This window comes from Mesitornis unicolor, unplaced genomic scaffold, assembly GCF_000695765.1.
Source record: "Mesitornis unicolor isolate BGI_N332 unplaced genomic scaffold, ASM69576v1 scaffold11574, whole genome shotgun sequence".
Taxonomy (NCBI): domain Eukaryota; kingdom Metazoa; phylum Chordata; class Aves; order Mesitornithiformes; family Mesitornithidae; genus Mesitornis; species Mesitornis unicolor.
Window position 1 is genome coordinate 99 of NW_010178088.1, and position 15,773 is coordinate 15,871.

Here is a 15,773-nt window from a genome sequence, read left to right on the forward strand (position 1 = left end):
TAGATGGATACGGATGGATATGGATGATATAGATGGATACGGATGGATACGGATGATATGGATATACACACACTTAGGAGTAATTGATACAGCAGTAGCCTTTTTACTCTACCAGTAAGAGCAATAGCGAAGTCCCAGGCAGCTCTTTAATACAAGAAACTTGAAAAATCGAATCCTTTTATTACTGAGACGGGAAATTATACTTTTACTTTAAACTTTATGTATCAGACCTTATGCAAGAATCTCTTTCTTGTTCTGCAAGTTTTCATAGCAATTTTTGAATTGACTGTAGGGTTTTCATGACCCCGTAGAGTCGAACGCGTCTCCAGGTCAGTTCTGTCGCTATATTGTGTGTGACCCAAGAGAAACACGTGAAATGGTCCGTGGGCGTGCATCGATGTTTAATGTGGGTGCTGCTCCTTTCAGAGGGTGAGGCGCTTTTAAAAAGCCTTCAGACTCGCCCGGAAAGGTTTACAGACCACATCAAGAACCTCGAGAAAGAAGACGCTCTGTTGAAGGCGGAAAGCGGCGCCTACGACGATATCGTCTTTGTGGACGTTATTGACACTTACAGGAACGTCCCGGCCAAGCTGCTGCACTTCTACCGCTGGTGAGTGGGAAGGAAGGGTTTTGTCTGGGGAGCGGTGCAGGATGGCCCAGCGCGTTGCGTCGTCTGACAGGTCCAACTGAGTACGCACCTTACGTGATTTACTGCACTCACTTCTGTTTCTCCTTCACAATTTTGGGTCGTGTAGCGAGTGAAATAACAGGATCTGTACTTCTTGGTGCCTCAGATAAACATGAGCCGTGACAACGTCCATATCTTGTAATGTCTTTTGATTTGGTTCCGACTGCAAATTGGCAGCTTCACTCTTGTAAAGGATGGCTTTTGGCCAGCTCGTGTACCTGGCGTTTCGCTTTGTGGCCATTGACTTCTGTCCTGTCCCTGCGCCCCCTCCTTTTGGGTGTCCCTGCACCCACCCCTTATGGGTGTCCCTGTGCTCTCTCCCTTTTGGGTGTCCCTGTGCTCTCTCCCTTATGGGTGTCCCTGCACCCCCTCCCTTATGGGTGTCCCTGCACCCCCTCCCTTATGGGTGTCTCTGCGTCCTCTCCCATATGGGTGTCCCTGCGCCCCCTCCCTTTTGGGTGGCCCTGCGCCCCCTCCCTTTTGGGTGTCCCTGCGTCCTCTCCCTTTTGGGTGTCCCTGCGTCCTCTCCCTTTTGGGTGTCCCTGTGCCCTCTCCCTTTTGGGTGTCTCTGCGCCCACCCCTTATGGGTGTCCCTGCGCCCCCTCTCTTTTGGGTGTCCCTGCGCCCCCTCTCTTTTGGGTGTCCCTGCACCCCTTTCCCCTCAGGGTCTCTGTACTCAGATGAGTCCCCCGAGCCTTCTCCAGGCGCAGCAGCTGATTCAGTCATACAAGGCTTAAGGAAAATGCCTTTCTTGTTCAGAGAAGTAACCCTTAAAACCAGTGTTTGTTAATCAACTCAGGAACAGCCCCTAGCATCTCAGGTTCCTTTGGTTACTTTACCAGTGACTCACTCGGCTGTTTCAGACGGTTCAAGGTTTCTCCCGTTTGAAGGGTGCTTTGCTGAGGACAGTGAGTACCGAGTTGTTTGTGCAGATGTTTTCCAGCCCGACAGCTGTGCTGCCAGCACCAGTGGGGATCCGCATCCTCCCGAGGTCAGCACGGATTAGGAGGGATTCCTTAGTAAATCCTCCATCTGTCCTGGAACACAAACCTGTGTTTTCTTCAGCTCGAGCACAAATCCCTGCTGTAAGATCATGGCAGGGAGCAGCTGCATCTCCTCCCCGCAGCCTTGGTCAGTCGGGAAAGCGCTGAGAAGTCAAGGGCAGGACGGCCATTGCTTCCCTCCTCATCCCAATTCTTCCCCTCCGCTTCCCAAAACCCCCGAGGAGCGCGGTGTTGCCCAACTGTGTCTGTGGGCTGCAGCTCAGCCTCTCATTGCCTCTCTTGTCGGGCACAGGACAGTGGAATCGACGAGTTTCGACTTGCTGCTGAAGACGGATGACGACTGCTACATCGATCTGGAGGCTGTTTTTGACAGGATAACGCAGAAAAAGCTGGACCGGCCAAACATTTGGTGGGGAAAGTGAGTTGTGTTTTTAACTTGGTTCTGAGACCACGTTTTTAGTGAACAAGTCACTGCTTCGAGTCTGTTTTCACGTGGGCTCCCCTTTTCTGCCCGTGGAAGCTAGTTTTACAAAGCAGGACTTTCTTCACTTTAATTAGGCCAAAAAGAAACTTCAGATACTCGCAGTTTTCCATGAAGACAGGTTTAATTTGTAAGACGAACCTGCCCTTTTCCTGCGGTGTTGGAGGCACCGTTGAGTGTGACTGCCTCACGTTCTCTGGGCCTGTGTGTTGAGTTTGTTCTGAGAACTTTCTTCCGTAGCCCAAGCAGTGATCACACCTTGAGCTGTTGTGCTGAGTTAGGTGTGTGTGCTACCATTAGGATCCTTAATTACTGTTAATTATCAGCCTTACTGCAGTCGTTAGCGGCGTTCAGAGGTTTCACACTGGGCTTTTTCCAGACATCTCACATCTAAGGGTGTTCAGTTTCAGACTAAACTGGGCGGTCGATCGAACGGGGAAGTGGCAGGAGCTGGAGTACCCCAGTCCCGCATACCCGGCCTTTGCCTGCGGGTCCGGCTACGTCATCTCCAAAGATATCGTTCAGTGGCTGGCGAGCAACTCGGGGCGGCTAAAGACGTACCAGGTATTAACACCTTGGTTTTTTTGGGGAGCACCACGGGCACCGGGCGAGCTGGAAAGGACAGTGACAAGTGTTGGTGCTGGGTTCCCCTGGTGGTGCTGGGCTTTGCAGTGCTTTTGGTCCCTACACTCAGTGTCTGTCAAAGCACAACTGGATTGAGAACCTCAGGAGTTGTAACCCTGGGTTTTGTACGGCTTTCTCTTGAGAACAATGTCTTCACATTATCATAGAAGTCAGGAGCTGGAAGGGCCCTGGAAAGCTCCCCCAGTGCAACCCCTGCCACAGCAGGATCACCAGAGCAGTCACACAGGAACACGGCCAGGGCTTTGGGTGTCTCCACACAAGGAGACTCCACAACCTCTCTGGGCAGCCTGGGCCATGCTCCAGAACCCTCACACTCACAAACTTTGGCCTCATCTTCAGCTGGAACCTCCTGTGCTCCAGCTTGGGACCATTGCCCCTTGTCCTGCCATTGGCCATCCCAGAGCAGAGCCTGGCTCCTTCCTCCTGACACTGCCCTTTCCCAATGGATCCCCAGGAATGAGGGCACCCCTCAGTCTCCTCTGCTCCAAGCTCAAGAGCCCCAGCTCCCTCAGCCGCTCCTCAGCAGGAGATGCTCCACTCCCTCCAGCATCTCTGTGGCCCTGCTGGCCTCTACCAAACAATTCCCTGTCCTTCATGGACAGCTTTCTTACCATGGACAGCTGTCTTGCCATGGGAAAGCTGGGAGGATTCACTTAGCACTCCTAAAAAGCCAGGCATTGTTTTTTTTAGTGACTATTTTTAACTGCCGGTAAATGTTGCAGCTTATTTTAGCTCACAAAGTCATGCTTTCCTGCTGCTAATACCTGTGTTTTATTTTACTGTGTTACCTCAGGGTGAAGATGTGAGCATGGGCATCTGGATGGCAGCCGTAGGACCCAAGCGGTATCAAGTAAGTCTGAAGAAATTCCCTGCTCTTACGGAGGCAGAACTTGCCTGTTGCTCCAAGCGGCATAAAATAGGGGAAGTGGCTTTTCTTTAAAAAAAATAATTAATTGAAATTTGATTTAAAAATTGGGATTAAAACCCAGAAAACACTTGTTGGTGACTCTGCACGCACAGTTTGTTGCTAGAAATGATGAAGTAAAGACAGCTGAAGAGTGATTTTCTGTGAGCAAGGCTGCTGACAGGGCTCTCCCCCGCAGGACAGCCTGTGGCTGTGCGAGAAGACGTGTGCCAGCGGGATGCTGTCCTCCCCGCAGTACTCCCCGCAGGAGCTGAGCGCGCTCTGGAGGCTGAAGGAGCTGTGTGGAGATCCCTGCAGGTGCGAGGAGAGGTGATGGAAACGAGTGAACGTCTTGGGGCAGCAAGGAACGTGAAGGTATCTTTTGATGCTGATTTCAGCTAAAGCAGAACAATATTTGCACACCCCTTTTGATAATTACAAGTGGACTGATGCCGCTCGTTTTCTATAGTATAGGTGTTGATCTGACAAAAACCAAAACGTTTAAAATCTCCTTTTTATATGACGTCAAAGACCTACTTGTAATTAATAAATGCACATAAGGATGCCAACTAGCCTGTCTTTTGTAAACTACTGATTCAGCTCAGCGTGGAGCTGTGCCAGGGCGCAGTGGAGAGCTGTGCCCAGCACCTCCAGGCTGCAGCAGGGTCTGTGCTGTCCCAGGGCTGCTCGAGGATTTGTGTTCAGTCTGTTCATACCATTGCCATTTTAGGTTAAAAACGATAGCAAAGTTTGCTTGTACCAAATGTTGAAGCGCTGCAAACTTGGTCTGATCAGGAGGGGTCTCTGCTGGCTCGGGGTGATGTTAGTGTGTCTGAGGGTACAGGGGTAAAAGTAAAGACTGAGGCACTAAAGAATGTGGAATAAGCAGCAGGGTCTTGCAGCGTGCTGAGAACTCATTTACAGTGCCGTGTGTTAATGCTGTAGGGTAAACCTGTCAGGTTTTTAAATAGTTTAAGGCTGTGTAGATATTCCTACAACTCTGGTTTACGTGTGTTTGCTTTAAGGGCTTTGGGAGCAGATGAGAAGGGCAGGTGTAGCCTGAGTGCAGCACTGGTTTTGTGCTGTTAGGATCACAACCGAGCGATGCAGTCAGTCCAGTGAAACAGATTCTCACCACTGCCGTGGGAGGGTTGTGTAAAACCTTGGCAAAAGGTACCTGGAGTTTTCTTTATTTGAAGCATTAAGCACTGCGTGGTATCTTTCAAGTAAGACAATTGAGCCAAAAGCCAATGCTTTGGTGGAGACTGACGGCTTTGGGAGCTAAAGGAGCTGCTGCAGAGCCCTCTGTGCCACACGCGACGTTCCTGCTCTCCCAGAGGTGCGTGCAGGCCCAGGCTGTCTGTGAGTCTGGGTGTCTGTCAGTCCGCAGCTCCAGTGCTGGCTCTGCCCTCTGAGCCCCCTCACCACCGCACCAACACGCAGTCGCCGTTTTCTATGGAGTAAAACTGCAAGGGCTTTAAGTCGTTGTCCAGTTCAACTTCTTTTCCTTCCAGCTGGAGTGGGAAAGGAGAAAAACCTCATCAGGCTTCCCTGAAATCTGTTCGTGTAACCAAATACAGCAGAATACAGAAGCAGGTGCAGGCAGGGGAAACTGATACTACAGGAATCCTAAATTACAGCACAAAGACTGCCCCTCCCCAGCAGGATCTGTTTCGGTAGGTGGGATTTCAGAACGCGCCGTTGCCCTGTAGCAGCGTGCAGTGTTTTAGTGCCGAGCTACCCTTTTTTAACTCACCTTGGAGCTTTCGTAGGACAGTTTCAGCTCTGAACCAGGGATTTTCAGCAGGCGATACAGCAGTCCCTTCACCCTCTGAATGGTCATAGACTCTGCCGAGAGAAAAGAAAGAAAAGGTGTCAGAAAATGCTGCTACCCCGAGCTGAGCAGAGCGTGCGCGTTGCGGCTGTGTCGCTGCTTCAGTTCTAACACTGCAATAACGTCTTTGTACCCGAAACCGCCGCTAACAGCCAAGTGAAATGGTTTGGTCTCTGGTGCCCAGGACGGGATATGCTGCCACGGTTGAGGCGCTTTGATCCCACAGACCAAATCCGAGTGTTACGGCTTCATAATCTACCTGAGTCTGTATCGAGCATGTTCCATAAGTGACCTCCGGGACACAGAGCAGCCGGGTTCCAGCTGCGTCCCTGAGGGCTTCACTACCAGGAATTGGCTTTCCCAGCACAAATAAACGAAGCAGCGCTGCTCTTAACGTGGCATCACGTTAATTAGTCCCAGTTACAGAGTGGTTTGCATTATGAAGTCAGTCACACAACGGGCTATTTTGTGGAATGGGTCTCGAATGAGTAAACGCGGTTTGTGCCAGAGATGATACCTTGTGTTTGCAATAGATACACTCAGTGTTTTGGTTGAACTTTCACTTCTTTTGGAGCTTTATCTGAAGGCACAGCAATAGTGAGTTATTCCCGTAATACCACACGTTGTACTTAGACAAATATTTTTCTATCAAAACATTTTTGTAAAGGCTGTATCTATCTGATTTTATGCAACTTGTGATAATAAATGTGATTTTTATTTTAGAATAAAGCTTGAGTAAGTCTTTTCTCTCAGGCTCCATTCTGACACATCTTTCCAGTCTGATTCAGAGCGACGTCTGTTCATCCCGGTCTCACTACAGGCACTACAACTTCGAGAGACAAACCTGGTACAGGTCAGAATTGGGCTTCTGATGAGGTTTCTAAGGCCAAGGCTGCTTACCTGGGAGCTTCTTCTCTACGGGCTTCTGTTCAGGTTTCTCAGGACATTTAATGGTCAGGGCTTAAGGAAGAAGAGCGAGGCATTAGTGAGTGAACAAGCCCTGCTCTGTCAGGAGTTGTTCTGGTCTGTTTTCATGAGAAGTTGTTTCCCCTGGCTCAGCCTGATCAAAAAAAAACTAGGATGTGGCCTGTATCTGAGCAGCTAAGACAGCATTTAGTCATTCTCTGAAAAATTAGAAGTAGCAGTATTAAAACAGTCAAGCTTTTATTCATTTTTGGTGAGTTAAGGACAATGCTTTAGAAGTGACTCCCTAATACTTAACGTTTTTTTTGTCAAAAGAGGTATTACACTCCCATTGCTTCACTTCTACAACCTGCAGCAGAATGGAAACTGCTTACTCAGTTTAAAGCAGGTTTTTGACCCTCACCATCTCAAAAGCACATTTTCAGGAAGTAATTAGCCTAATTCCTTCACAGAGATGAAGACATCCTTTAAAAAGGCTTCTGTTATGTCTGTCCTGCTGACTCCTTGTCTTACTCAGTCTCCCACCGAAGCGCATTACAATGTAATGCCCTAAAATACCGTTTTGCCCACAGAGTGAAGAAAAAGGCTCAGTTCTATGAACTGAACGAATGAAGCTGAGTGAACGTGTAGGGCTGGGGTGCCACCTACTTGAAATACAAAGACAGCCCCACATCCCAAAGCTAGCCATGTTTTCCTTGACGCTCCTAAAGTTAAGCTGCTGTTAAAAAGCTGCAGCTATTGAGGGTCAGCTCTCAGATGTTGGCTGTAGAGAAGCCATTCACAGTCAGAATGGAGCACTGATTACCTCTGTTCTCCATTATGTCTTAATTAAGAAAATTACTTGGCTCGGGTTGAGGGGCAAAGCAGGTATCCAGCCAAACTCCCTGGTACGCACAGCTCGGAGCAGCAGAATTTCAAGCTGCATCTCTGTGCATCTCAAAGGCCTTTGCACCTTTTGTTCTCCACACACATCCAGCAAACACTGATCTCACACAGTATTTTAAAGGCAGAGGGATCAATTTTTGGCTTCTTACTCAGCAGCTGATTTTTCAGCGTCGAAGGCTCCCGTCCCTTCAGCTCTCCTTCTTCAGGCGCGCCGTATTCTGCGAGGAGGAAAGCGCACACAGACGTGAACCCTTCGAAATCAACCCAGCAGCAGCCCTGAGGGCACCAAGGTGTTGGGTCAGGCACAGGGGAAGCTGAGGAGACCCCAAACGACGATGCCAGAGGTGAGGAGGTGATAACTTTACTGTACTTGCACTTACTGAGACAAAGCGCTGGGTATCTGGGATGGGCAGCGAGAAACTCTTCGCTCGGTTTGTTCCGCTCCGGGTCCCAGTTCCCACCAGCTGCCAACCACTCGTTTCCAAAGATCTTGCGATAGTCGAGCTCCGCTCCTTTTCTTTCAGCAGGGAGGATCTGTACTGACACAGCCATGGCACACAGTGTAATTATACAGCTTTCTGGAGGAGAACGTCTAATTAATGACACTGACTCCTTGCTCTTGTTCAGCGCGCTTTAATGCACCAAGAACCCTACAGACCCCATCTCCTCGCACTGACCAGTTTGTATATTCAGTGCATCTTAAAGCTGCTCAGAACCTTACAAACCCTATGTCCTCGTACTGACCAAATCCCTATATTCAGTGCATCTTAAAGCTGCTCAGAATCCTACAAACTCTATCTACAAGTACTGACCAGTCCATATATTCAGTACATCTTAAAGCTGTTCAGAACCCTACAAACCCTATCTACAAGTACTGACCAATCCCTATATTCAGTGCATCTTAAAGCTGCTCAGAACCCTACAAACCCTATGTCCTCGTACTGATCAGTCCCTATATTCAGTACATCTTAAAGCTGCTCAGAATCCTTCAAACCCTGTCCTCGTACTGATCAATCCATATATTCAGTACATCTTAAAGCTGCTCAGAATCCTACAAACTCAATCTCCGTGTACTGACTCATATATTCAGTACATCTTAAAGCTGCTCAGAACCTTACAAACCCTATCTCCTTGTACCGACTGATGCATAACTGAATATCTAAGAAAGATGTTACTGTGTATGATGATGCAGGGAGTGTTTTTGCAGCTATGGAACAGCTGCTGCTTCTGCCCTCTTTTACAGCAAACATCTGCTGGAAGTTTGATTTGGCGTAGATAACGTTATCTTCCTACGACAGAAGGCAAACGCTTGCATCGCTGTCACTGAAACAGATCCAGCTCTGCTGCTTTTGCTTTCCCCTGGCCGGTCAATGGTTTTGGTAATGACTCTGCAACTTCAGCACAGCTCAGGTGCTTGAGACAAAGCGCCCTTCCTCCTGCTCATCCCCATCCTCCTGGTACCAGCACACACACACAGGGCTGGTGCTGGTAGCCCCACTGATGCCCCATTGCCCAGGCGATGCAGCACTCAGCACTTCACGTTTCCTGCACACAAACACATGCTAATCTTACACTAATTAAGACTTACACACACTAATCTTACACTAAAACACTTCCTCAGGCAATGATTTAATCTTTTTCCACAGACTCGTGCAGTCTGTGGAAACACCGCGTACCTCAGACTTGTTCAGCACCTCCAGCTGACTTATCTTGGCAATGAGGAGCTGCCTGAGCGTCTCTGGGTTCTTCTCCGTGCCCATGACAGGGTTGTTGTGGCACTGCAGGGACCGCAGGCGCGGCAGCTTGTCGAGCTCGTTGATGGACGACCACTGCAACGAAAGGGAACACAGACCACAAACCACACTTCACTGCAGAGCAGCGCACAGGAACGGTGACTTCTGCAGTGACCGTCACTGACACTGCTCTTGTGGTCAGCAGAACCAGGCACTTCCATCCTGTTCACTTAGCTAAGGAAAAGAAAATGCAGTACATTTAATTAAGTAAACACAAAACCACCAACAAACCCAAAAAACTTGAGCAACTACCCAGCATTTTAGACTATCAGAATTCTGCAAGGCAGCAGAGGGCTGTGACTGCCATAAACACGTTTAACTGAGATGTCAAGGAATGGCCAACATCTTTAAGTTACGCCTCAGTGCTGATCAAAGCACCCAGTAGTTACCCCAGGATCTTACACGTACAGATTTTTAAAAAGCAAGTTACTCTTAAACAAAGACGGACGTAGTTACAAGATGTGAAACTATGACAGTCTAACCTACCTGTGATATCTTATTGTCATTTATTACAAGGTGTTTTAGTGAAGGAAACATTTTAGTCTTGCACCCTAGGAAGAAGAGTAAATTTACAAGACAATCGTGGAAGCTTTAAACAAGCAGAAGTACAAAGCTGTAGACAAAGGACTGCTTGTACGTACCAAATCCAGCGTCAGGAAACTGTATAGAAGATATTCCAGTGTTCCCGAGTATGAGCTGTTCTAATCTGAAATTTAAAGACACAGCAATTACTGTCCATGGCAGGGGAAGTTTTCTGTAAAGAAATACTGCCTCAGTACTTTTGTAAACGGAGATCTGATGAACCTTGACGTGATGTGTGATCACTGACAAACGAACAGCAGCCTCACAGGGCACCCAGGCATCAGCAGTGTTCAGGGAGTGCATTTCTCAGAGGGTAACTGCAATAATTTCAAGCTTTCCTTCATTTAAATGGTGTGATTTTCCACATTATTTTTAAAACAGGTTGTGGCTAATTGAAGTCACTGCTGCTATTTTGGTGTACAAGATAGTAATTCTGTGAATCAGCAAAACTATTGCCTTAGCCCCACAGGTTTCCAGTCGCTGGAGTTGAAATGCTTTAACACGCACCCTCTTTAAAAAACTTACCCTCAAGAGCAAGGGGCCGTATCTCGAGCCATGGCCAGAGAACCTCCCAAGAAACAACCCCCATAGCTCCTTCGCTTTGCCACTCCACACGGACCCTACACTCCTGTCATCCTGGATGAAACCCTGGCCATATTAGTACATAAGGAACTTAGGAATGTGATAAATCACTTCGGTTTCGTAAGTATATAATGAAAACCTAACAACATACAGCTTAAGACTGAATCACAGAATCGCTCGGTTGGAAAAGCCCTCTGAGATCATCACGTCCAACCGCTCCTGTCTACCCCCTAAACCATATCCCTAAGTACCTCGTCTACCCGCTCTTTAAACACATCCAGGGATGGGGACTCCACCACCTCCCTGGGCAGCCTGTTCCAGCTTCTGACGACCCTCTCAGTAAAGAACTTCCTCCTTATCTCTAACCTGAACCTCCCTTGGCACAGCTTGGTGCCGTTTCCCTGTGTTACTATACATCAAAAATAAGGTTATATTAAAATAGCTCAGTTAAGTAATTGATTTCCTCTCCTCAAGAGGACAAAATGGCTCTGCTTCAAGTTTCCATGGCTCTTCCCCAGCACACCAGTGCTGTGCATGCAGCCGACACAGACGATGGGGATGAACACCCCGGGCAGTGTCTGAGTACCTGGGCAGATGTGCTATGGGGTGCAGCTGGTTGCCATCCAGTAACTGGTTGTCTGACAGGTCCAGCAGCTTCAGGCTCTGCAGGACGTGGTCAGGCCTGGCACACGGAGAAGAGCAAACACAGAACACTTGATGTTATTTGTTACTGAAAACACTGCTTTTCTCGGTATAGAACTGCATGCAAATGCTTGTGTACATCCGTAAATGTTTTGAAGTACATCACAGGGAGTTTGCACGGTTTATTTTAGTTAGGTGATGTAAACATGTGGTGTTATCTGCTGTACAGCTTTGCAGTACATCACCACTAAAGACTGACTCAGATCTAAGTCTTACCTTCCCAAAACTGCAATGTTATTAGAAGTCAGGTACAGTTCTTCAAGTGCTGGCCACCCTGGAGCACAAAGAAGAACCTAAGAGCAAAACTTCATTTAATATAACAGAGGTTGGGAAAAAAATTATTCCAGAAATTCTACTTTACACCTATCTCCTCAGCACTTCTAGAGAACGAGGCGCAGCTCCCAGAACCAGAGAAACAAGCATTATGGACTGCCTGGCCCTCCCTTTCCCCCCGCTGGCTCTTTCCTGTGTGTGGATTTATCATGGAAGGGTTGGCCACTGCCCTTGGACAGCCCCATTGATGGTTTATGGGCACCACACAAAAACACAGCAACTGCCCTCCTCCAGCCCTGCTGCACGAGGAGAGAAGGAGGAACCTTATTTCTAAACTCAAACGCCAGTTTTGGTAAGTGCTCTATTACCAGACAGTAGCTGGCAGCGAAGATTTGGTCCCTTCCAACTCCTAATAGTCTGTCATTCTGTGTGGTTTGAAAAATCCAGGTAATTTCACAATGCGGTACGTACAAAAATCTGCCACTGAGAAATCCAAATAGTGGGCTGGAGTTTACAACCCGTTGCAAGTAACAGGGCACTGCTGGGATGTGCTGCTGTGGAGGATTCTCCTGGCACAGCGGGGAGAAAGACCCAACACGTGCCCAGCTCTGGGTGCTCTCTGGTGACAGGAACACCCCAGACCAGCTGGGTCCAGGGAGAAAGAGAAGACTGATAAAAGCAGTGTTTTTACGAGATACAAAGTACTTTTCCAAGCTAGAAGGCTCGCTGAGGAGGAGGCTGTGGCTGACAGTCACCTCATTTATAACAGCCCCGTCCCATCTGTGATCGAGGGAATCCTGACACACTGCCCCCATGGTGGAGTTTGATCATCCCCCCTTGGAGGCCGAGAGAAAGGGAGCTACCCACGGTCATCAGACAGGGTAAGTAACATCAGTCCCTATTTAATCTTTCAGTTAGCTTTAAAATATGACTTCAGTTGTTGTTCTAGATCTGGTAAATGCAAATTAGTAAGTAGTTGCTATAGCATTACACTGTATAGTGTACACTGTGATATGTGCCATAGAATCGTAGAATGTGTTGGGTTGGAAGGGACACATCATTATCACTTACAATAACATTTTGCTCTGTACGTGCAGTGTAGTCTGCCACCCTTAAACCCCCACGGGACAGCTCCCTCAGCCCCATCTCCGAAAAAAGACCCTGCTAACATATTTAACAAGAAGTCTTCGCTCTTCACAAGACATCGTGTAAATGTCTGCACGTTTCAGCCCCTGAAACAAGCCAGCGTTGGTTATTCCATGCTCTATCTGAGCTGTGCTTATTGTGCTCCCCTTGCCCCAGAACCCTGACATTATAAATAAAAACCAAGCCAGGAGAGGTCATTACCTCCGTCCACGTTATCTCGGTTTGATTCAGCGCGAGGACCCTCAGTTTTGAAAATGCACTGGACACAGTAGTTGGCGTAGATGGAAATTTCATTTTGTTCTCGCTGTGTAAAAAGAATCGTCGTGAACATAATGAATCATTGCATGAATTCACGTCGATAGTTTGGATTTACACATTAAAGACAAAACCAATTTACATGAATTTAAAAGAATCACTGGCAAGGTGTCACGTACTTTAAAATATTATTAAATATCCCTCTAGTTCTATTCAAACGTACTCCTTCCTAATTTACCTTCCTACTTCACAAATGCATATTTGTTCATCTGGGTCCTCCTTCCCCCTTTTTCCTCCCCTAAGTTTTGAATATGAAAACTATTTTCATTAGTATTAAATGAAGCAAGGTCAGATTTGGGGTTTAAACTCCTTGGTGTCAATTCAACATCAGTAGCCTACGTGACTGTCCAGACCCCAGACGTAAAATCCGCTCTCAGTAGCAAAAGACCACTATAAAAAAGTTAAAGATTCTCAGATCTGGACTCTTCAAGTCAGTTTTCAGCACTGACCCCCACACAAGTTTTCCTTTCCTTCCTGAGGTCTGATCCACCTGTGTGTTGTGATATTAATCTCCGTTATACCTAAATTCCCCATGTGATGAAGCTCTTGGGCAGGCGGCGGATGGGTGATTGCTTTTCTTCTCCTTCCAACGTCCCCTCATAAAACCACCAGTGCCAGCCTTTCCTGCCAAGACTTCTTGTTTAAAGCCAACAGGAGGTCAGAACAATACAACCCCAAATCCAGGCTACTCCAGTTTGCAGTTGTAAGCACCAGATCCCAGCATCGCTCCCATTGTGCTTTCCAGTTTTACCACGAGTAACTTGGGAAACCCTTCAGCCTGCACTACACCTCTCAGCAACCAGACTGAAGAGATTACTCTAGGCAAATTAAAATACATTCTCTGTATTCCCATGCACGCTGATAACGATAAATCACGACAGCGTGTGCTCCAGGCGCAGCTAGATTTGCAAACAGCCGCTCAGTGCTAAACACTGGGGAAAATGGAACACGTACAGCTATTTAAAAATACCTTTTTGTCACTTTAACTGTAAGAACAAATACAGACATGGGGGTCACCTCGTCATTAAATTAACTTGGTACTGGTTTCAGTTTAGCTTACGACCCTTTCAGTGGTTTTTGGTTACGCTGTGTTTGCTGTACAACGAAGGCAATGAAACCGTTCACCTCAGACCTCCAAGGCTCTACAAACAAGAGCTCTCAGTGGTTTTTCTTTCCTTCAGTCTGAACTGCCTAAGAGAGCCTGCAGCGCTCTGTAAAAACCTGGAATGCGTTTTAATCCAGTCTCCCAGGTCAAATTATGAAATCTGTTACACAGAACACGGTTTGTGTAATGTTTAATGGCTGAAATCTGTGCTCTGCTTTTCAGAAAACTGTGAATCTTCTGACTGCACAAAACTGCAGTAAACACCCATCTGTCCCAAGCACTTGTGAATTTATTTTACACAGATGCTAAACTCCTAGGGTCCCAGCCTTTCCTTGAAAAGGGATGGCTGAAAAACACAGCACACACACGAGTTGTGAAAGGATAGGATTTAAAAACAAAGTACTTGAAAACCTGCTTATCTCCCATTAAAATGAGCATTGAGGCATCCCTTAGAAAGCTGACCCCGTGGCTAAAAGAGCCTCTTCTTTTTTGTCCCTACGCCAAAGGAACGGAGACACAAATGTGAATGTTCATACCTGACATTAAGTGCTTCCAGGTTTCGAACTTGAGAGGCAATAGCTGTCACTGTGTCCCAGGATGAGATCAGATTTTTTGATAGATCTATATGCCTGATATCTGAAATTTCACATTAAGATCACATCTGAAATTCCCTTCTCAGAAATTAGAACGCGGGTTTGGTTTTTAATCAAACAAACGGAAATAGATGAGATAACAGAAAGAGAAACTACTGCTCAGCTACAGCAAAGTTGAGATTTGTGGTATGGAAATGGCTTATAGTTTTACAGAAGAGCTTAACTGCGCAAATCCTAAAATGGATTAATTTCTGTATTGACAGGAGCTCTTACCAGCCCTTATAAATGAACAAATAATGCCTGCTTTGTGTTTCTGTAACATCGCAGTATATTGAACGCATTATTTATTTATCACATATTGGAAACCTCTGGTGCCTACAGAACATACCAGATGTTTTTTTATGGGGTTATCTATCCTGGAGTTAAATTTTACAAAACCCCACATTGCTGAAGCCTCCTGGAATTGCAGTCACAGCAGCAACCTATGACAATATTTCTGTTTTTATCCACAATTTGCAATCCTTCTCAAAAACCGCGGGCACCCGCTTTTTAACTCTAAACATTGCGTTAAGCTTCTAAATGCAAACTGCAGTTTCCAACGTTTATTTAATAAAAGGACAGACGTGTTGCTTATTGAGGTGAACACTTGGAATGCTAAGACACGCAGTGTATTTGTGACCCCATGCGCTGTAGCAGAAAAGGATACTGGCACACGTCCTGCCGATGTCCTGCTCCTGCCCGGCCTGGCTCACCGTGCACTCACGCACCGACACCTCCACCAGGTGCTGCAGCTGCCTGGAAGAGACACAGCCTGGTCAGTAACCTCCAGTGAAAACAGGTACAGAAATACCCAAATACAGGTGTTTCAGCTGCCTGAGAGAGACACAGCCTGGTCAGTAACCTCCAGTGAAAACAGGTACAGAAATACCCAAATACAGGTGTTTCAGCTGCCTGAGAGAGACACAGCCTGGTCAGTAACCTCCAGTGGAAACAGGTACAGAAATACAGGTACAGAAATACCCAAATACCAGTGGTGTTTCAGCTGCCTGGAAGAGACACAACCTGGTCAGTAACCTCCAGTGGAAACAGGTACAGAAATACCAAATACAGGTGGTGTTTCAGCTGCCTGGAAGAGAGACAGCCTGGTCAGTAACCTCCAATGGAAACAGGTACAGAAATACCCAAATACAGGTGGTGCAGCTGCATGAAAGAGACACAGCCTGGTCAGTAACCTCCAGTGGAAACAGGTACAGAAATACCCAAATACAGGTGGTGCAGCTGCATGAAAGAGACACAGCCTGGTCAGTAACCTCCAGT

General features: G+C 47.1%; 2 protein-coding genes across 2 annotated transcripts; one reads left to right on the forward strand and one right to left on the reverse strand.

Annotated features, from left to right (window-relative positions):
* Positions 1–426: 426 nt before the first annotated feature.
* LOC104535314 (UDP-GalNAc:beta-1,3-N-acetylgalactosaminyltransferase 2-like) lies at positions 427–4,056 on the forward strand (the record flags this gene model as incomplete). The annotated part of the gene is made up of 5 exons (XM_010182324.1): positions 427–610; positions 1,985–2,110; positions 2,578–2,737; positions 3,612–3,668; positions 3,922–4,056. Coding segments are annotated over 5 exons (662 nt in total), but the record flags the coding sequence as incomplete, so codon positions are not given.
* A 1,087-nt stretch (positions 4,057–5,143) lies between these two features.
* On the reverse strand, positions 5,144–15,251 carry TBCE (tubulin folding cofactor E; the record flags this gene model as incomplete). The annotated part of the gene is made up of 13 exons (XM_010182326.1): positions 5,144–5,236; positions 5,479–5,570; positions 6,457–6,516; positions 7,515–7,583; positions 7,746–7,899; positions 9,042–9,194; positions 9,645–9,709; positions 9,800–9,864; positions 10,909–11,004; positions 11,241–11,317; positions 12,645–12,747; positions 14,400–14,499; positions 15,163–15,251. Coding segments are annotated over 13 exons (1,216 nt in total), but the record flags the coding sequence as incomplete, so codon positions are not given.
* Between the last annotated feature and the right edge of the window lie 522 nt (positions 15,252–15,773).